This window comes from Pteropus medius, unplaced genomic scaffold, assembly GCF_902729225.1.
Source record: "Pteropus medius unplaced genomic scaffold, Ma_sr-lr_union100, whole genome shotgun sequence".
Lineage (NCBI taxonomy): Eukaryota > Metazoa > Chordata > Mammalia > Chiroptera > Pteropodidae > Pteropus > Pteropus medius.
In genome coordinates this window covers 14,488,802-14,502,703 of record NW_024349798.1, presented here as the reverse complement: position 1 = coordinate 14,502,703, position 13,902 = coordinate 14,488,802, and the positions used below count along the sequence as shown (strand labels likewise).

General features: G+C 48.6%; 1 protein-coding gene and 1 pseudogene across 1 annotated transcript in view; one reads left to right on the top strand and one right to left on the bottom strand.

Moving 5' to 3' along the window:
• Positions 1–1,611: 1,611 nt before the first annotated feature.
• The window catches only part of LOC120620437 (nodal modulator 1), a 49,299-nt gene continuing 37,008 nt past the window's right edge, over positions 1,612–13,902 (bottom strand). Inside the window, exons 25-31 of the mRNA XM_039885430.1 lie at positions 12,924–13,065; positions 9,114–9,197; positions 7,858–7,968; positions 5,715–5,816; positions 4,017–4,136; positions 2,844–2,936; positions 1,612–2,191 (exon numbers count right to left, since the gene is read on the bottom strand). Of these exons, the coding sequence (XP_039741364.1) occupies positions 2,060–2,191; positions 2,844–2,936; positions 4,017–4,136; positions 5,715–5,816; positions 7,858–7,968; positions 9,114–9,197; positions 12,924–13,065 (784 nt within the window). The 3' untranslated portion in view covers positions 1,612–2,059. The remainder of the gene's footprint in view (positions 2,192–2,843; positions 2,937–4,016; positions 4,137–5,714; positions 5,817–7,857; positions 7,969–9,113; positions 9,198–12,923; positions 13,066–13,902) is intronic.
• Positions 7,622–7,740, top strand: LOC120620640 (uncharacterized; annotated as a pseudogene).

Genomic DNA, 13,902 nt, shown 5'->3' with positions numbered 1-13,902 from the left:
AGACGCTTCCGTAAAGATCTGTACGGGTGTCTGCGTTGAGAGTTTACGGTCCCTTTAATAAGCAAAAATGCGCAAGTTAACGAGAGTTCTTTGAAAAGTATTTTAGACATTTTAAAATTTTTCTCAGGGGAAAAAAATATCTGTCATGTAACTTTTGCCCCAATCAAAGTCCTGAACGCCATTAACACTGAGACCTCGCAGGGGGATCAGACTTGTCCTGAGACTGCCAGAAAACAAAGCAAGTGACACAACAGAGCAGGCCCGACTTCCAAACGGACGAGAAACATGCAGCTTTCTTCCAGGAACAGAGCCCAAGTCCCAGCAAAGGTGACCTGGAGCCAGCAAAGGGGGAACACTGCCACTTAATGGCAGCCTCTGGAACTGGATAGATCGCCCTGACATTTAGTTGTATCTTTCACAAGCTCTTAACCTTTACACCTGTCAATAAAAAGCCCCATTAACATTTAAAAGGGATGTTATTGCGTGTCCACTTGAAGAACCGTAAGAAAACATTCCACAAAAATGGATTATGTATCTCATGTGTCCCAGATCTCCAAGAGTTTACTTCCTTCCATGGTAAAAAAGCACACCAGTGAAATGGCAAACAGCCCAGCAGCCACTAGATGGACACAGCAAGCCTTCATGTGGCCACCGAGAGCCAGAGACCCTCAAGCTCGCCTTCTGCACTGGTGTCACCCCCAGCACGACCTCCTGCCCTATTTTTCCTCTCTCCATTCAGTACCCTTCCAGGCTTGGCGTGAACGTCACATCCAGGAAGCTTCCCTAAGCCCTCCGGTGGGAATGCACCTCTGCTCAGTGCCCCCACAGCCACTTGAGCTTCCTCCGCCAGGAGGCTCTCAGCTCTCTGCACTGCCCTTGTCCGCGTACTGGCTGGTCTTCTGCCCAACAATGGGGTATGCACTCCGTGGAAGCAGACACGGTGTGACTTTCTGTTCATGCACTACTCGCTGCTTACAGAATGCCCACTACGTACGTGCCAAGCATGGGGATACCAGGAACAAGAGTCGTCTACTCTATCCCCCTTCATACACGTCCCCAGTGCCTATCCTCTGTGGTGCTCAACAGATGCTGGATGCATGTGTCCCCTCCTTCGACACGACATAACTGATGATAACTTGCTCCCTATAGAAAAGGACTTAACACCGTTCAAATGCTGTGAATTTCTGAGGATCCCTCGCGCAAACCAGTGGCCTTCAAGCCTTACCCATCTGAAACACATGTTTTGTATGGCCAAAAACGTGAGGTTTTTAAAAAATTGAATGTTGCTAATGTTTAAAACTTGGAAGATTTCGCATAAAATGCTATCTTTCTGGCTTCTCCAGAAACATGAGCGTGCACTCCTGCTGTCCCAGTGAGCTAGAGAAACCGGCTCCTGAGGATAGGGTGGGGACGTTTTGTTTTGCCACGAGCACCCCCCATCCCCCGTTCCTCTACCATGGAAGCCAACAAACAGCTGCTGTGTATCAGTCTTTGCTGAGGACTTTTTCGTCCCAGCCCTTCACTCAGGACCTGCGTGCCCCCCTCTGGGCATCTCAGTCTGTGAGCCTGGCATTATGTCACTGTCGTCCAAGGAATACATGTGAGAGGAGCTACAACACATACGAACGGGTAACTTTATTGATTTTACCTAACACACCCTCCTGGCAGCAGACACACATTGTGCCGTCTCCAGCAGGGCCCTTGGATGCAAAGGGACAAGGGAGAACGTGACTCCAACAGGTATTTCACGAGAGGCCCCAAACTCACACTTGCTAGAATTCCTCTCTCAGATGAATGCTGAAGAGTAAGGATTACATTCTCACGCCATCGGCACGGCTTAAATACCTCTTTGACAAAAATAATAATAATAATAATAAATTATCTTCAACTCAGACAATAAATTGTGCTCAGCAGAGTGACAGGAGGGTCTATTCGTCGCATTGCACCAGAGGGCCGGGTATGGGGGACGACAGGTGCCGGTGGCTACGCCCACACAGGTGCAGGGGCAAGGGGCACCAAGCTGTGGCCTGTCCCAGTGGGATTTCACCGCCCCTCCTCCTCACGTCCGCCTTGTCTTCTGTTTCTTGGCTTGTCTCTTCACATCTTCTGGGCCGCTGTTGTCGGACGCTGTCTGGCCAAGAGCCCGGACGCCCTGCAGTCGACTTGTCAACTGCAACAGCAAGGGAATGAGCTGGAAAGAAAGGCAGAAGGTGAGAAGGAGAGGGAGGCCGGGAGACTTCTGCCCAGATGGACACCGGAGCCCCCCCATCAGCTCACCTCCTTCCTCAGGCCCGGTCGCCACCACGTGCTAATGGGAGGGCCTCAGCTCCAAGTGAGGCAGCCTCGCACGAGGAACTCAGCAGAGACAGGCTGGCTCTCTCTGTGAGCAACTCATCCCTGGGAGCAGGGGTCCCTAACCCCCGGGCCGCGGATCAGTACCAGTCCATGGCCTGTTAGGAACCGGGCCGCATGGCAGGTGAGCAGTGGGCAAGCGAGTGAAGCTTCATCTGTATTTGCAGCCGCTCCCCAGTGCCAGCATCACCGCCTCAGCTCCGCCTCAGACCATCAGGCATTAAGATTCTCACAGGAGCACCGGTCCCTGCTGCCAGAAAGGCTGGGGACCGCTGCCTGGGAGTAACCGAGATTTACGGGTCAGGAGAGATGCTACGCGATATTTATGGCCGTGACAGGACGGCAGGGGCTGCACTCGGGGCTTTCACGGTCCCTCCCAACCCTAAAATGTTGTTGTTTCCATGACGCTGGATATTCTTCTGTCACTTCACAGCTGCGAGGGGTCACTCGCTGACACATCCCCTTTCACGTGACATTCCTGGAGTCCCTACCTTATCGTGGTTGTAGCCAGCCAGCAGGACAAGCAGCGTCAGAGGCAAGGCGATGTAGGAACCCTGCGCGATGTCTTGCTCAGGCAGTTTCCTCTGCAAACACCAAGAGCACCGTCACTTGTCTGCCACCCACTATTACACAGCCGTGACCCCCCAGCCTTCCAGACTGGCTACCCCAGACACCAGACGACCCCATGCGACCCAAACGCTCCCTCTCCAAAGCAAGGAACCAAGGCAACTCAGACAGATTTTCAGATGCGCCCTCTGCTATCCAAACTCATTTCCTGCTCTGACACTCAGAAACAGCGGCCACCACAAGGTGTTCCTCGCCCCCTGAATGTCCACCGTCTAAACCGAGGACCCTAAGCACTGTGGAGAGCAGGGAGATCCTGTGGTCGAGAAGCAAAGAGCCTCATTCAATGAGTTCCAGATGTGCATTGTCCTAGGCTCAGGCACATCGTGACAAATGTGCTAGTCGCCAAGATTACGCCTTGCGAGACGTAGTAACTGCTACTTGTACCCCAGTGGCCATTCACATTTTCTTCCAAAAAAGCCCTCACCTTTCACCTGGGCCAATCAGAACACAGGCCACATGCCTGGTTTTTTTTAGTATGTCTCATACGAGATCCACACATGGCAACTAGCTGATAAACTGAGTAAATTTCTTTTAATCCACAGGTATCGTCCGTACGATATTTTTTTCTCTTACAATCTGTCATATAAATCAGGTTCCAGATTGCTGATCTGCAGTTTCCCACAATCTTTATTTTGTGGTATCCATTACATGCTGCTGCGTCCTCTATATATGTCCTGTAAATTGGCAGCTAGCTCTAGGAGTTTCGGCGGATCAGGCATCATGTGCCTCCTGGAGGACCACAATGCCACCAATCACGACGCAGTGGCCAAGTGGTAACCTTCCTCCCCAAAAATCACACCTGAGCCACTGGCCTGAACAATTCCACCCCCCTCATCGCCAGTTTCTTCCTCAAAGGCACGAAGGCATCAGGCTAGGACAAGTAGAAACGCACCTGGGGAAATCTAGGATGCAGGACCCGGGATGCTACAGGGCCCACACTGAGGCCCCTTTAAACAGCCGACCTCCCTCTACCCAAACCTCGGGCACAGGGTGTATGAATCTGCCTTCTCCCGCCAGCCCCATGGGGTTTTCCTTACCGTGGGATTAAAAATCAAGGTGATGTGCTTATGGTAGCCCACTGCAGTGAAAGAAACTTGAGGCAAAACGTAGTCATACTGGGACCTGGGGAGCGTGGAGTCCAGAAGCACGACGTAATTCTGTGCGCAAGCAAGAAGTCGTTTCATAAAGGGCAGTCTGGGCAAAGCAAACGAAAACTAAAACCTCACGTGTGGCTGTGATGTAAAGGACTTTACGTTTCAAATGAAATCCCCAAGTTTACACATCTAAACCAAAGTCGCTAACTACAGAGTAATAAACCTCAGTGGGCTATTCTGTCAGTGACAGCAGTGTGTCCCCAATGTCCCTGAGACTGTGTCTTCTGGTATAGCTTACAAGGCCTGTGGCACTTTTTATGAGCATGTTCAACTATGACAATTATGGCCCTTTGAGGACCTAGCTTTATGAAACACGAGAAGTTCTAACGAGCCAATATGGATGAGGGAGGTACATGATCAAACTGGGGAAGACGGTTCGCAATCCAAAACGAGGGTGACTTTGCAAGGACGACACTTCAGTGGCTCATTAACTGGTGCACTGTAAGAACACAGCATCTCTGGAAAGGTCTCAGTGACGGTCACAGCCCTGAGTGCTGAGCCCCTGTGCCAGGTCAACACCTGCTCTGCTCTCAGCCACAGACAAGACTGGGGTGACCACCCAGACTTACAGATGGGAGTGCGAGGCCTGAAGAATTTGAGAGTGACTTGCCCAGGGTCACTAAGCAAACAAGGTGCCGAGCAGGCTTAGAACCCAGGTGAGGTCTGACCCTAGAGCCCAAACTGCCTAAAGTATGTATGTCAGAGAGCATCTGCAGAAATGGGGAGGAACCCCCAAATCCCATCACAACCTATTTCATTTCTGTATAGCCATGTCACGCCTAGAAAGGACATAGCGTATCATCCCTGTGGTGGTGAGAAGCCGGGAGAGGGAACGTCACAAAACAGGCCCACTCCTGACACCCCCAGGCTAAGTCCTCCAGAGAGGAATAGAATTCTTTGCAAAGGTCGCTCCCACCAGGCCAATTACAACATTGCTCTGTTCAATTCGAATCGATAATAAACATTCTATAATCAGTAAATGATGTCTGACATTAGGGATCTGGTTAAATCAATTACGGTGTTTCCAATGTTATGGACTATTGTGCAAACATTAAAAATCATGTTACAGATAATTTGATGATGGGCAAAAGATTTGTGACACGGTCTTCACTGAAAAGCATGCCTCACAAAATAATGTACGACACAGTCCCAGCTTTGACTTGCTCACATGTACATATCTGTATATTTATACTTATACAAATACGTGTGCACACACTGAAAAAAGACCAAAAGGTACCTATCGACGTCTCAACAGTGGTCACGTCTGGATGATGGGGTTGTGTCTGATTCTCTTCCCTGAGTCTCCTGCCATGAATGTGTATTATTTTTGTAAATGGAAAAACATTGATTAAGAAAAAAATCATCACTAACTGAATCCAACCTCCTTTGATTCAGAGAGGACGACGTCGACCACTTCTAAAGAAAGTTTATGAAACACGAGAAGCACAGTCCTCTCGTTTTCTCCCTGAATCTCACTTCTAAAGAGTGGGATTCAGGGAGAAAACGAGAGGACTGTGCTTCCTCAAACGGAAGAGTGGAGCTGAAACGAAGACGGAAACGAGAGCGGCGCGTGGCCGGTACCTGGCCGTCTCTGAGCAGCGGCGGGAAGTGGAAGAAGAGGGACTGGCCGAGAGACACCGTCTGAACTGGGTTGTCGAGGTTTTCGCTCTTGTAGAGCTTTACCTGGAGAGCAAAACAAAGCAGGACGGCCTTGCGAACCGAAACACGATAAGCCTCCCAACTCAGACATCCTCAGGACAGGTGATCTCCCGGGGAAAGGGTCGTGGAAGCACGGACATGTGAGAGAGAAACCGTCCCCCGACAGGCCACGCGTAACGCAGTCCTCAACCTTCCACGACTCCGGAAGTGCAAGACGTGACAGATTCCGACGACTTACGTTAATACTCAAAATGGTAATAATGTTAAAAAGAACAGCTTCTGACACATCTGTAGTATGCCAGGCATGCAACCAGTGCCTTAGATATGTCGTCACCGATCCTGGCTATTACTATTATCACTCAGAGAACCTGTGTCACCTAAGGTCACCTAATTTACACATGGTGCAGCCTGGGACTCAACCCAGGTCACTGAGGGTCTCACTCCCCTGGCACTGCCTCTCCATAGGCTGTAATCTTAACTCCACAAGCATTCACTGAACTTGAAACGTGTTCCCATTTGGCCTTTGGTTCTCAGGCTGCTTCCAGAAGCAGTTTAGTGCTTGTCTCTGGCCCTTCTTTCTCTCCGGCCTAGGGCTATTGGCCGTTCTCACGCTGTATGTGACGGGCACGATGGTGCTAACTGGTGCTAACACTGGGAGTTCCAGCCTGGCCCCCCACAGCAGAGTGCCAGAGCCGCCCCTCCCGGGCCACGCTCACACTCTACATAACACCCAAGTCAGGAAGAGTTTTCCTAAAACCAAAGTCACAGGGAATACTGGAGGCGGAAACCCATGGGTCCCATCAAAGACCACATCTGCGTTCTTTTAACCTGTACATGTTCTAAGTAAATGTGAATTCACTGCCTACATTTAAAAATCAGGTGACTTCGAAAAACCCTAACTGCCGGATTCTCTGGAAAATTGGGAAGTGATGTTAACCCTGGGCCAGAATGTCAACACGGCAGCAAACAGAGGGAGCGGAGTGGCACCGTCCCCTCCCATCCGCCCCCCCTTGTACGGGACATGGGTTCCCCAGTGTGCCCTGCACCCACCTAGCCCTCCTCACTCTCTGGGCTTACCTGTCTGGCCCACACAGGGAGCATGCTTGCAACCCCTGAACTGAAGGGCAGGGCAGAGGTGAGTTAAAACCTAAGTGCATGTTCTCACCCAAACCCAACACTCTGCAGTCTATGATTCTGAGTCCCTCTAAAAATTCCACTCCTGTGGCAATTCATTAACATCTTTCAAAGGGTCGCAAGGCACTGTACAACACTTCTGCATTAATCACTAACATGGACGTCTTGTTAGAGCTTGAAGAGACCTCAAGAGGTCACTGAGTCCAACTCCCTGGTTTTACAGAGGGAGAGACGGAACCGAGGTCCATGAGAATGAAGTGACAGCCCAAGGCGACAACGTGAGTAACCACCAGTGACAAGTGACAGTTCAGACCGTCTGGGTTTTGGTCCACTGCCCACCACCTCCACCCCAGACAGAATTTAAACAGTTAGGAGGCATTCTCCCTTAAAGTGGTCTTTCTGTTTCAGACTCCAGATCGTACTGATCATTCATTAGGCTTCTACTACAATGCTTCCAAAGATATACACTGCCAGCAAAATGGTGATCTGAAACTGGACGGCATTCCTCGCCAGCAGTCAGCAATTATTCCCCCAGATACATGCTGGGATCGAAGTTTCTCAAATCTCAACCTCAACCCTCAGCATCTCCACCTATAGGACTCTGAAGCCAGCGCTAGACAGGCCCAGACATCCTGCTCTGACTCACCTCAAAGCCGAAAAGTACACAATTATTTTCGCCTTAAACAACTGGCCTTGTCTATGGCCATGCCACCCTGAACAAGCCTGATCCTCTCTGATCTCGGAAGCTAAGCAAGGTCGGGCCTGCTTAGTACTTAGATGGGAGACCACCTAGGAAGACTAGGTGCTGTAGGTGTAAAAAACAAAAACATAAGAGATTGTAAGGTGACAAGGTCCTTGCAATCTGTGAAGTCAAGCAATGGTTGCATCACCTAAAAATAAAAAAATAAAAATAAAAATAAACTGGCCTTACCCATAACGTAGGAAGATACTCGGAGGAAGTGATCACATTGCCACTTAAATCAAACTGATTAATCTGCCGGAAAACTATGATGTTTACATCGTCGATGTCGTTATTCCCGACCTAGAAAGAGAAGGAATGCTGGTCCGAGGAAGCCGGAAGAGGATCTGCTGCTCCAGCTGTGACATCCCAGGGCTGTTTCATAATGAACTTCACTTTTTCTATTAGGAGAGCCAAGTTCGCTACAGAAGTAGCCCAAGTCCAAGGTCATAAACTGACAGTGAGTAGACGGGCTACCCCTGGCCCACAGACATTCTGACAAGTACAGCATTTATTTTCTTAGTTTTAATTACTTGGCACCATTTAAAAACTTTTCATATTCAAAAAAAGCCAGACTTTCCAGCTTCCCTTGAAAAAAGAGGAAGATGTTTTCGCTTGGCCACGATCAGCAGGAGCTGAGCCACGTCCACCCCATCTGGGTGAGCGTGTGCTCTCCTGTCTGTCACTCCTTCATACCTGCCAGGCTGCAGTCCACACGACTGCTTGTGATCCTGGCCTAAGTCACCCCAGCAAGGAAATATAAAATTGTAAAATGTAGCCATCACGGCCATCTAAAATGCCAGATGCCATGAAGATGTCAGGAAAACCCACTTGCTAGGCCAAATAGTCCTGAATGGTTCACCATCTCCCTCCCTAACTTAATGCCACCTAATAAGGCCGCCAAGAGGCAGTCCCTTTTGTCCCACCCAAGCCCCCCAGTGTAGCAAGTGAGAGTTATTCCTTGGAGAAAAGCTTCACTTTAAATGATTCCCAGTCACTTCCTGTGACCTGGAGGGCTGCCTCTTTAGGGATCAATTAGCTAAGACATTCTCTGAAATTTCAAGACTCCGCCCACCAAATGGGAAAAACAATGTGAATGAACATGGGGAAATAGCATTAAGTCCATGTTTACTTTATCACACTCCCTTGACTGGAGATGCTACTTGTGCCTTAAGATCCTGCACTTGCCGAATGATGATCGGAGCTTGCGGGGGAAGTGGGGAAATGACAGTTCAAACACCTTCTCTGGATGCAAGACAGCCGCGCTGTTCATTAAAAACCCCACTTGAGATGCTGCTTGGGAAGATGGCACTGTTCTAAGAGGACTCTTAGTTAGGATTTGAAGATCCCCCCAAAACAGATGTAAAGCCGTCAGCGAGAGGAGCACCAAAGGACTCTGATCAGGGACGCAATCGCACCCCGATCCGCTGGGGCATTTCATGCCTTACCACAACCAGCCGGTGGTGGGGGAGGGCCCGTTCGATGTGATCGTTGCCTTCCGCCTTGAGCTGAACGTGGTACACACAGCCCGGCTGCAAACAAACGCAGGTGTCACTTCTCCAGAGAAAGACTCGCCACACGCAACCTGATCTGAGCCTCTTCTGACCGCAGGCCCTGACCAGGATGGGAACTTTGCTGCCCCACCTTAGTCCCCAGTCGGCAGGGCCCATCAACATTCTGGAGAGTTCCTTTAAAAAGCACTCTGATGAAGAAACATTTATCTGACATTCTGCGATTCCTCTGATCCCAATTCACTTTCTTCTACCCAAGGAAAACTAAATGCGGTTCCTTATTCCAAGCATGATGTGCTCTTATTCTGATACAATTCTTCTTTCTTTGCTGTCCACCCCTCCCCTCTCTCTGTATATGTGCATCGAATGATACCTGGAATGACACTCCCGAATGCTTATCACGGATTTTATTTCCGGGAAGCGAGATTTCAGGTTTTTTCCTTTTTTAAAAAAATTTTCTTCTTTAAATTTTTTTTTCTATTACTCTAATTTACAGGCATATGTCATGTTTGCCAAAAAAGTCACCACTATAAAACTTTTCTTTTGACGTTGTACACATGGAGAATGTACATATATTAACTCAAATAATTTCTGGCAGACAACAGTATTTTCTTTTAAGAAAGCCAGCACGTGATGACAATTTTCCAAGAGATGGAAGTAAATTTCCTCGAAGGAATGAGGTTTTTGGTTTGTTTTTCATACTGCTGTATTGGCTAGTGGCAGCTCTGATAGAGAGGTATGAGTTCAAAGGAGAATCTCTAGAAGACAAAATCAAACCATAATTCAGATTAAAAGTAAGGCTTTACTATAAATAAACTCAGTTTGCAAATTTCTGGATTATTTTTTTTACATACTTATTAAAAGAAAATATCTGTATCTTGCTCCAAAGGATGATAGATCACTTATACTAGGCTGGGTTTTTTAAAAACAAAACAAAACAAAACAAAACTTTTAAAACAACCAATTTCCGATCACCAGCAGCACAGCTGGGTTCATAGGTGTCCATATGCACCCGAGAGGGGAGAACTCTAAGAATGTGACCGTTTATTTTTAAACGAGCACGGATAATACAGGTCTGGTCTCCTAAGATAATGTGCACTGTGATCGTGTCCATTGCAGACAGAGCAGCCTCAGAAATGGCATTCACTCTGCATTAAACGGGGCAATTCCAGGTGGTAGTTTTTCCCTCTTTCGAAAGTTTTATCTTTTTGGACATGTTGCTTCAACTACTTTATAATGAGCACATGGTACCTTTACGAATGCAAAGAAGTTATTATTTTTTTTAAAAAGGATCTAATTTATGATCACCAATGGACATATTAATTCACTTTATAGCTCAGTTAGGATTGGCAGCATTGGGTTCGGGGCGATACATGAAGAAAAGGAGACAAGACTGCAGAAGCTGGGAAGTGGCACTGCCCACTGGCCCAGGTGCCTGGACCAGGCAGGAGCCCACCGGGCAGCCGCTCCCCTCTTCATTGGCCCGAGCTCTGTCGTGGCCGAGTGCATCCCTTGGCAACAGCACCTGGTGGTGCAGCTTCTCACCCAACCTGCCCAGACAAGCACACTGCCCAGAAAGCTCAGATGAACAAATGGATCCCACCCGGGATCCAAATCCTTAGGAAATCTTCGACAAGGGGTCACCAGCCTACGGTCCTCTGGAGACTGGCAAACTCACATCCCAAACCCCGGATGAGAAGCGACTAACACTATTCCTCCAGAACCTGTGGCTTGCCACAAGGAGGTGATCCTAAAAAAATCCTGAAAGTGTTAATGAATTAACACCTGTTAGAAGGAGGAGGCGGGTGTTGGGAGCATCAGTACAAATGGAAATCAGCTGAGGTGGCGGAGAAAACTATATTCAGTTTAATTAAATAAAATGTTACAGTGGTGAGTTTAGAAAAACATGCCTGGGCCAGCAAGACACTGGTGGCGGGGCACACGGGAGGTGACGCAGAACTGGCCTTCCTGCAACCGTGACAGCGAGGTAAGCCAAGAGCACGGAGGTGGGCCGGGGTGAGGGGGCTCCCCTAAGACAGAACTAGAGCGGCACCTCCCAGGCCCCTTCTCCTGCTGTCGCCACCTCAGGGTAGGAAAGCTGCAGACGAAAGCCCCAGGCTCACGGTTCCAGTGAGGGCCACCTCGGGAGGGCGCTGCTCTTCCTTTTTGACCATTTACTGAGCTGATGTGCCAGGCGCCACTCTGTTTGTCACACGTGTTTTCACTCACTGAATACTCAAGCCATTACGTAAGGCAGACATCATGCTCATCCTCATTTTACAGATGACCAGACAGATACAGAAAGGATAAAAAACTTGCCTGAACTCATCCAGCTAAGACATGGCAGAAGCAGGGTTCCAACTCAGAAAGAGTGGAGCAGGAAAGCGTTTGTGTGGCCAGCGAAGGACAAAATTGCAAAGGCTGGGCTTACACTAAACGCGTGACACAGTGAGGCTGGTGCTAACGACCTGTCGCATGTCCCTGGGCCCCGGCTGCAGCCAGCACAAGGCAGAACACCCAGGCTGCCAGCCGCTCCTCCTGTTCCCTGTGCAAGCACTGCCTCAAGGCAGGAAAGCGGGCCTGGGGACAGCAGGGCGCAGCAGCATGGGCAGGGCTCCCACAGGGCAGAGGACAGCGCGGAGGGAGCATCGGTCATGTGGATGACTCTGATGAGAACACTCCACAGAGGGGAGTGTGTGCAGCCAGCTGGACCAGACCCCAAGTCCATCCTCCTCCTTCAGCCTGACTGCTCCTGGCTCACCAGGCAACCTTCCGACCTGCATTCCAGGTACCCCAACATCTGAGACTGGGGGTGTCCTGGACACAAAACATGAGTATTCTCATCTTTTGGAAAAAACAGTGTCATCCCCGCGTATCTCAATAAAATGGTGCACTGATGTGCATCTCTGCTCATGTGATTTGGGCAAAAAGCAGTCTACTGCCAAGAGATGCACGACTGTCTCTGCGGTCAACTAAGAATATGCCATTTGTGAACCTGAAAGGCTGGGGACCCAACCCCAAATCCAAGTGGCCCCGTCCAGTGGGTGCCATCCACCCCACACTCACTCTCTCTGACCGTTTCAGTGCACACTGAGTGTCTGATTAATGAGCAAATGAATGAATGTACAAATAAAAACTGAGGAAAAAAGCACCATAAATCCTAAACCAAATGTTATAACCTAATGTTATTTGCATCCAAAAAGGCAAATAAGTTGAATGTTTGGCCCACACAAAGAAGTTTACGATTTTATTTAAAAATTAGTTGTTAACAACTAAAAATCAGGAGATGGAAATCTGCACTGCTGACTCCTCTTTTAAAAATTGGAACACCGTGGCCACCCTAGGTCTGTCGCCCCCCTACATGGGCCACACTCCTCCGCAGGTCGCCGCAGTCCTCACCACTCCCTGCCGAGCACCCAGACTCCCCAGCCGCTGGCACTGCTCTTCTGGCCCCATGGGCCTTTGGTTTGAGAGCCCAGGCCTGAGCTATAACCACCCAGTGTGAGGCACAAGTTGCAGCAAGCCCACAGGCTATCAACTTTATTTTGCCGCAAAACCCCAACCCAACGTGTCAGCTAAACAAAAGGTAGGATGTGTCAGTTAAGAAAGAAATTGGGAGGGTTCTAGAACCTTACCGCCTTCCCCAGCCCTCGCGCCCGGCCCATTCCTAGCAGTGTTGGGGGCACCACAAGACACCTCTGAACACAGTATGAAAAACCCTGTAATGAAACGTGTTCCGAGTCTCACCAACAATCCGCGCAATCTGAATTTCCCGTCTTCGTCTGTCACGGTGTCCTCTCCATAAATAGCGCAGTCACGCTGTCCCACCGCTTCCACAGCGACACCCTGCTCCGGTTCTCCGTTCAGAGAAGAAATTGTGCCATAGCAACTGGAGTGACAAGAGGAGAAACGGAACATGACACTCCCGTAGCTTCCCGAAGCACACAAAGAGTTTCAGGTAAAGTGGCCTGCATTTACCAACGATTTCCGGTGCAAAACAGCTCAGTGGAGAACTGTGCCCCTGTGACCCACGCAATTCAGGTCTAGCTGTGTCACCGCAAACTGAGCCATGCTCGAGCCAGCCAGGAGGATGTCATCAATTTCTATTCTCATACGTTTTAAGAGACGTGCCAGAAAATTGTAATTTTAAAAGGCTAAGCTTTATTTTATTCCATTTTACTTTACTTTTGTTAAGCTTTATTTTAAATAATGGAATAGTCAATAAAATGGAAATAAATTACTTTCTCTTTTATGCTGCATACTCGATTGAAAATAGGCCATTTTTCTGAACCCACTCCTGATTAATCTCCATCTTAAGCGCTTTTATATGTATATACAAATAAGTGTGTGTGTCTTTGAATATAAATATACATACAACTTACACACACACACACACACACACACACACACACACACACACACTAGTATTTGCATAAACTATCTCTGGAAGAATTCAGAAACACTGGAAAACCTGAGTCACTGGGAGACAGGATAGGAGGGAAATTTTACATTATATACTCTTCTCAACATTTTGAAGTCAAGTGAATGTATTTCCTCCTTTTAACAATTTAATCTACGTTTCCAATTTTTCTAAGAAATAAAACTTTTAAGCAACTACACGGGCTCTCACAGGCCAATCTCGAAGCAGGAACTTTGTGACTGAATCACTAGTTTGAGATATCAGAAGGGCGGCAGTCGACAACCTGTGGGCCTCGCATCTTATCTT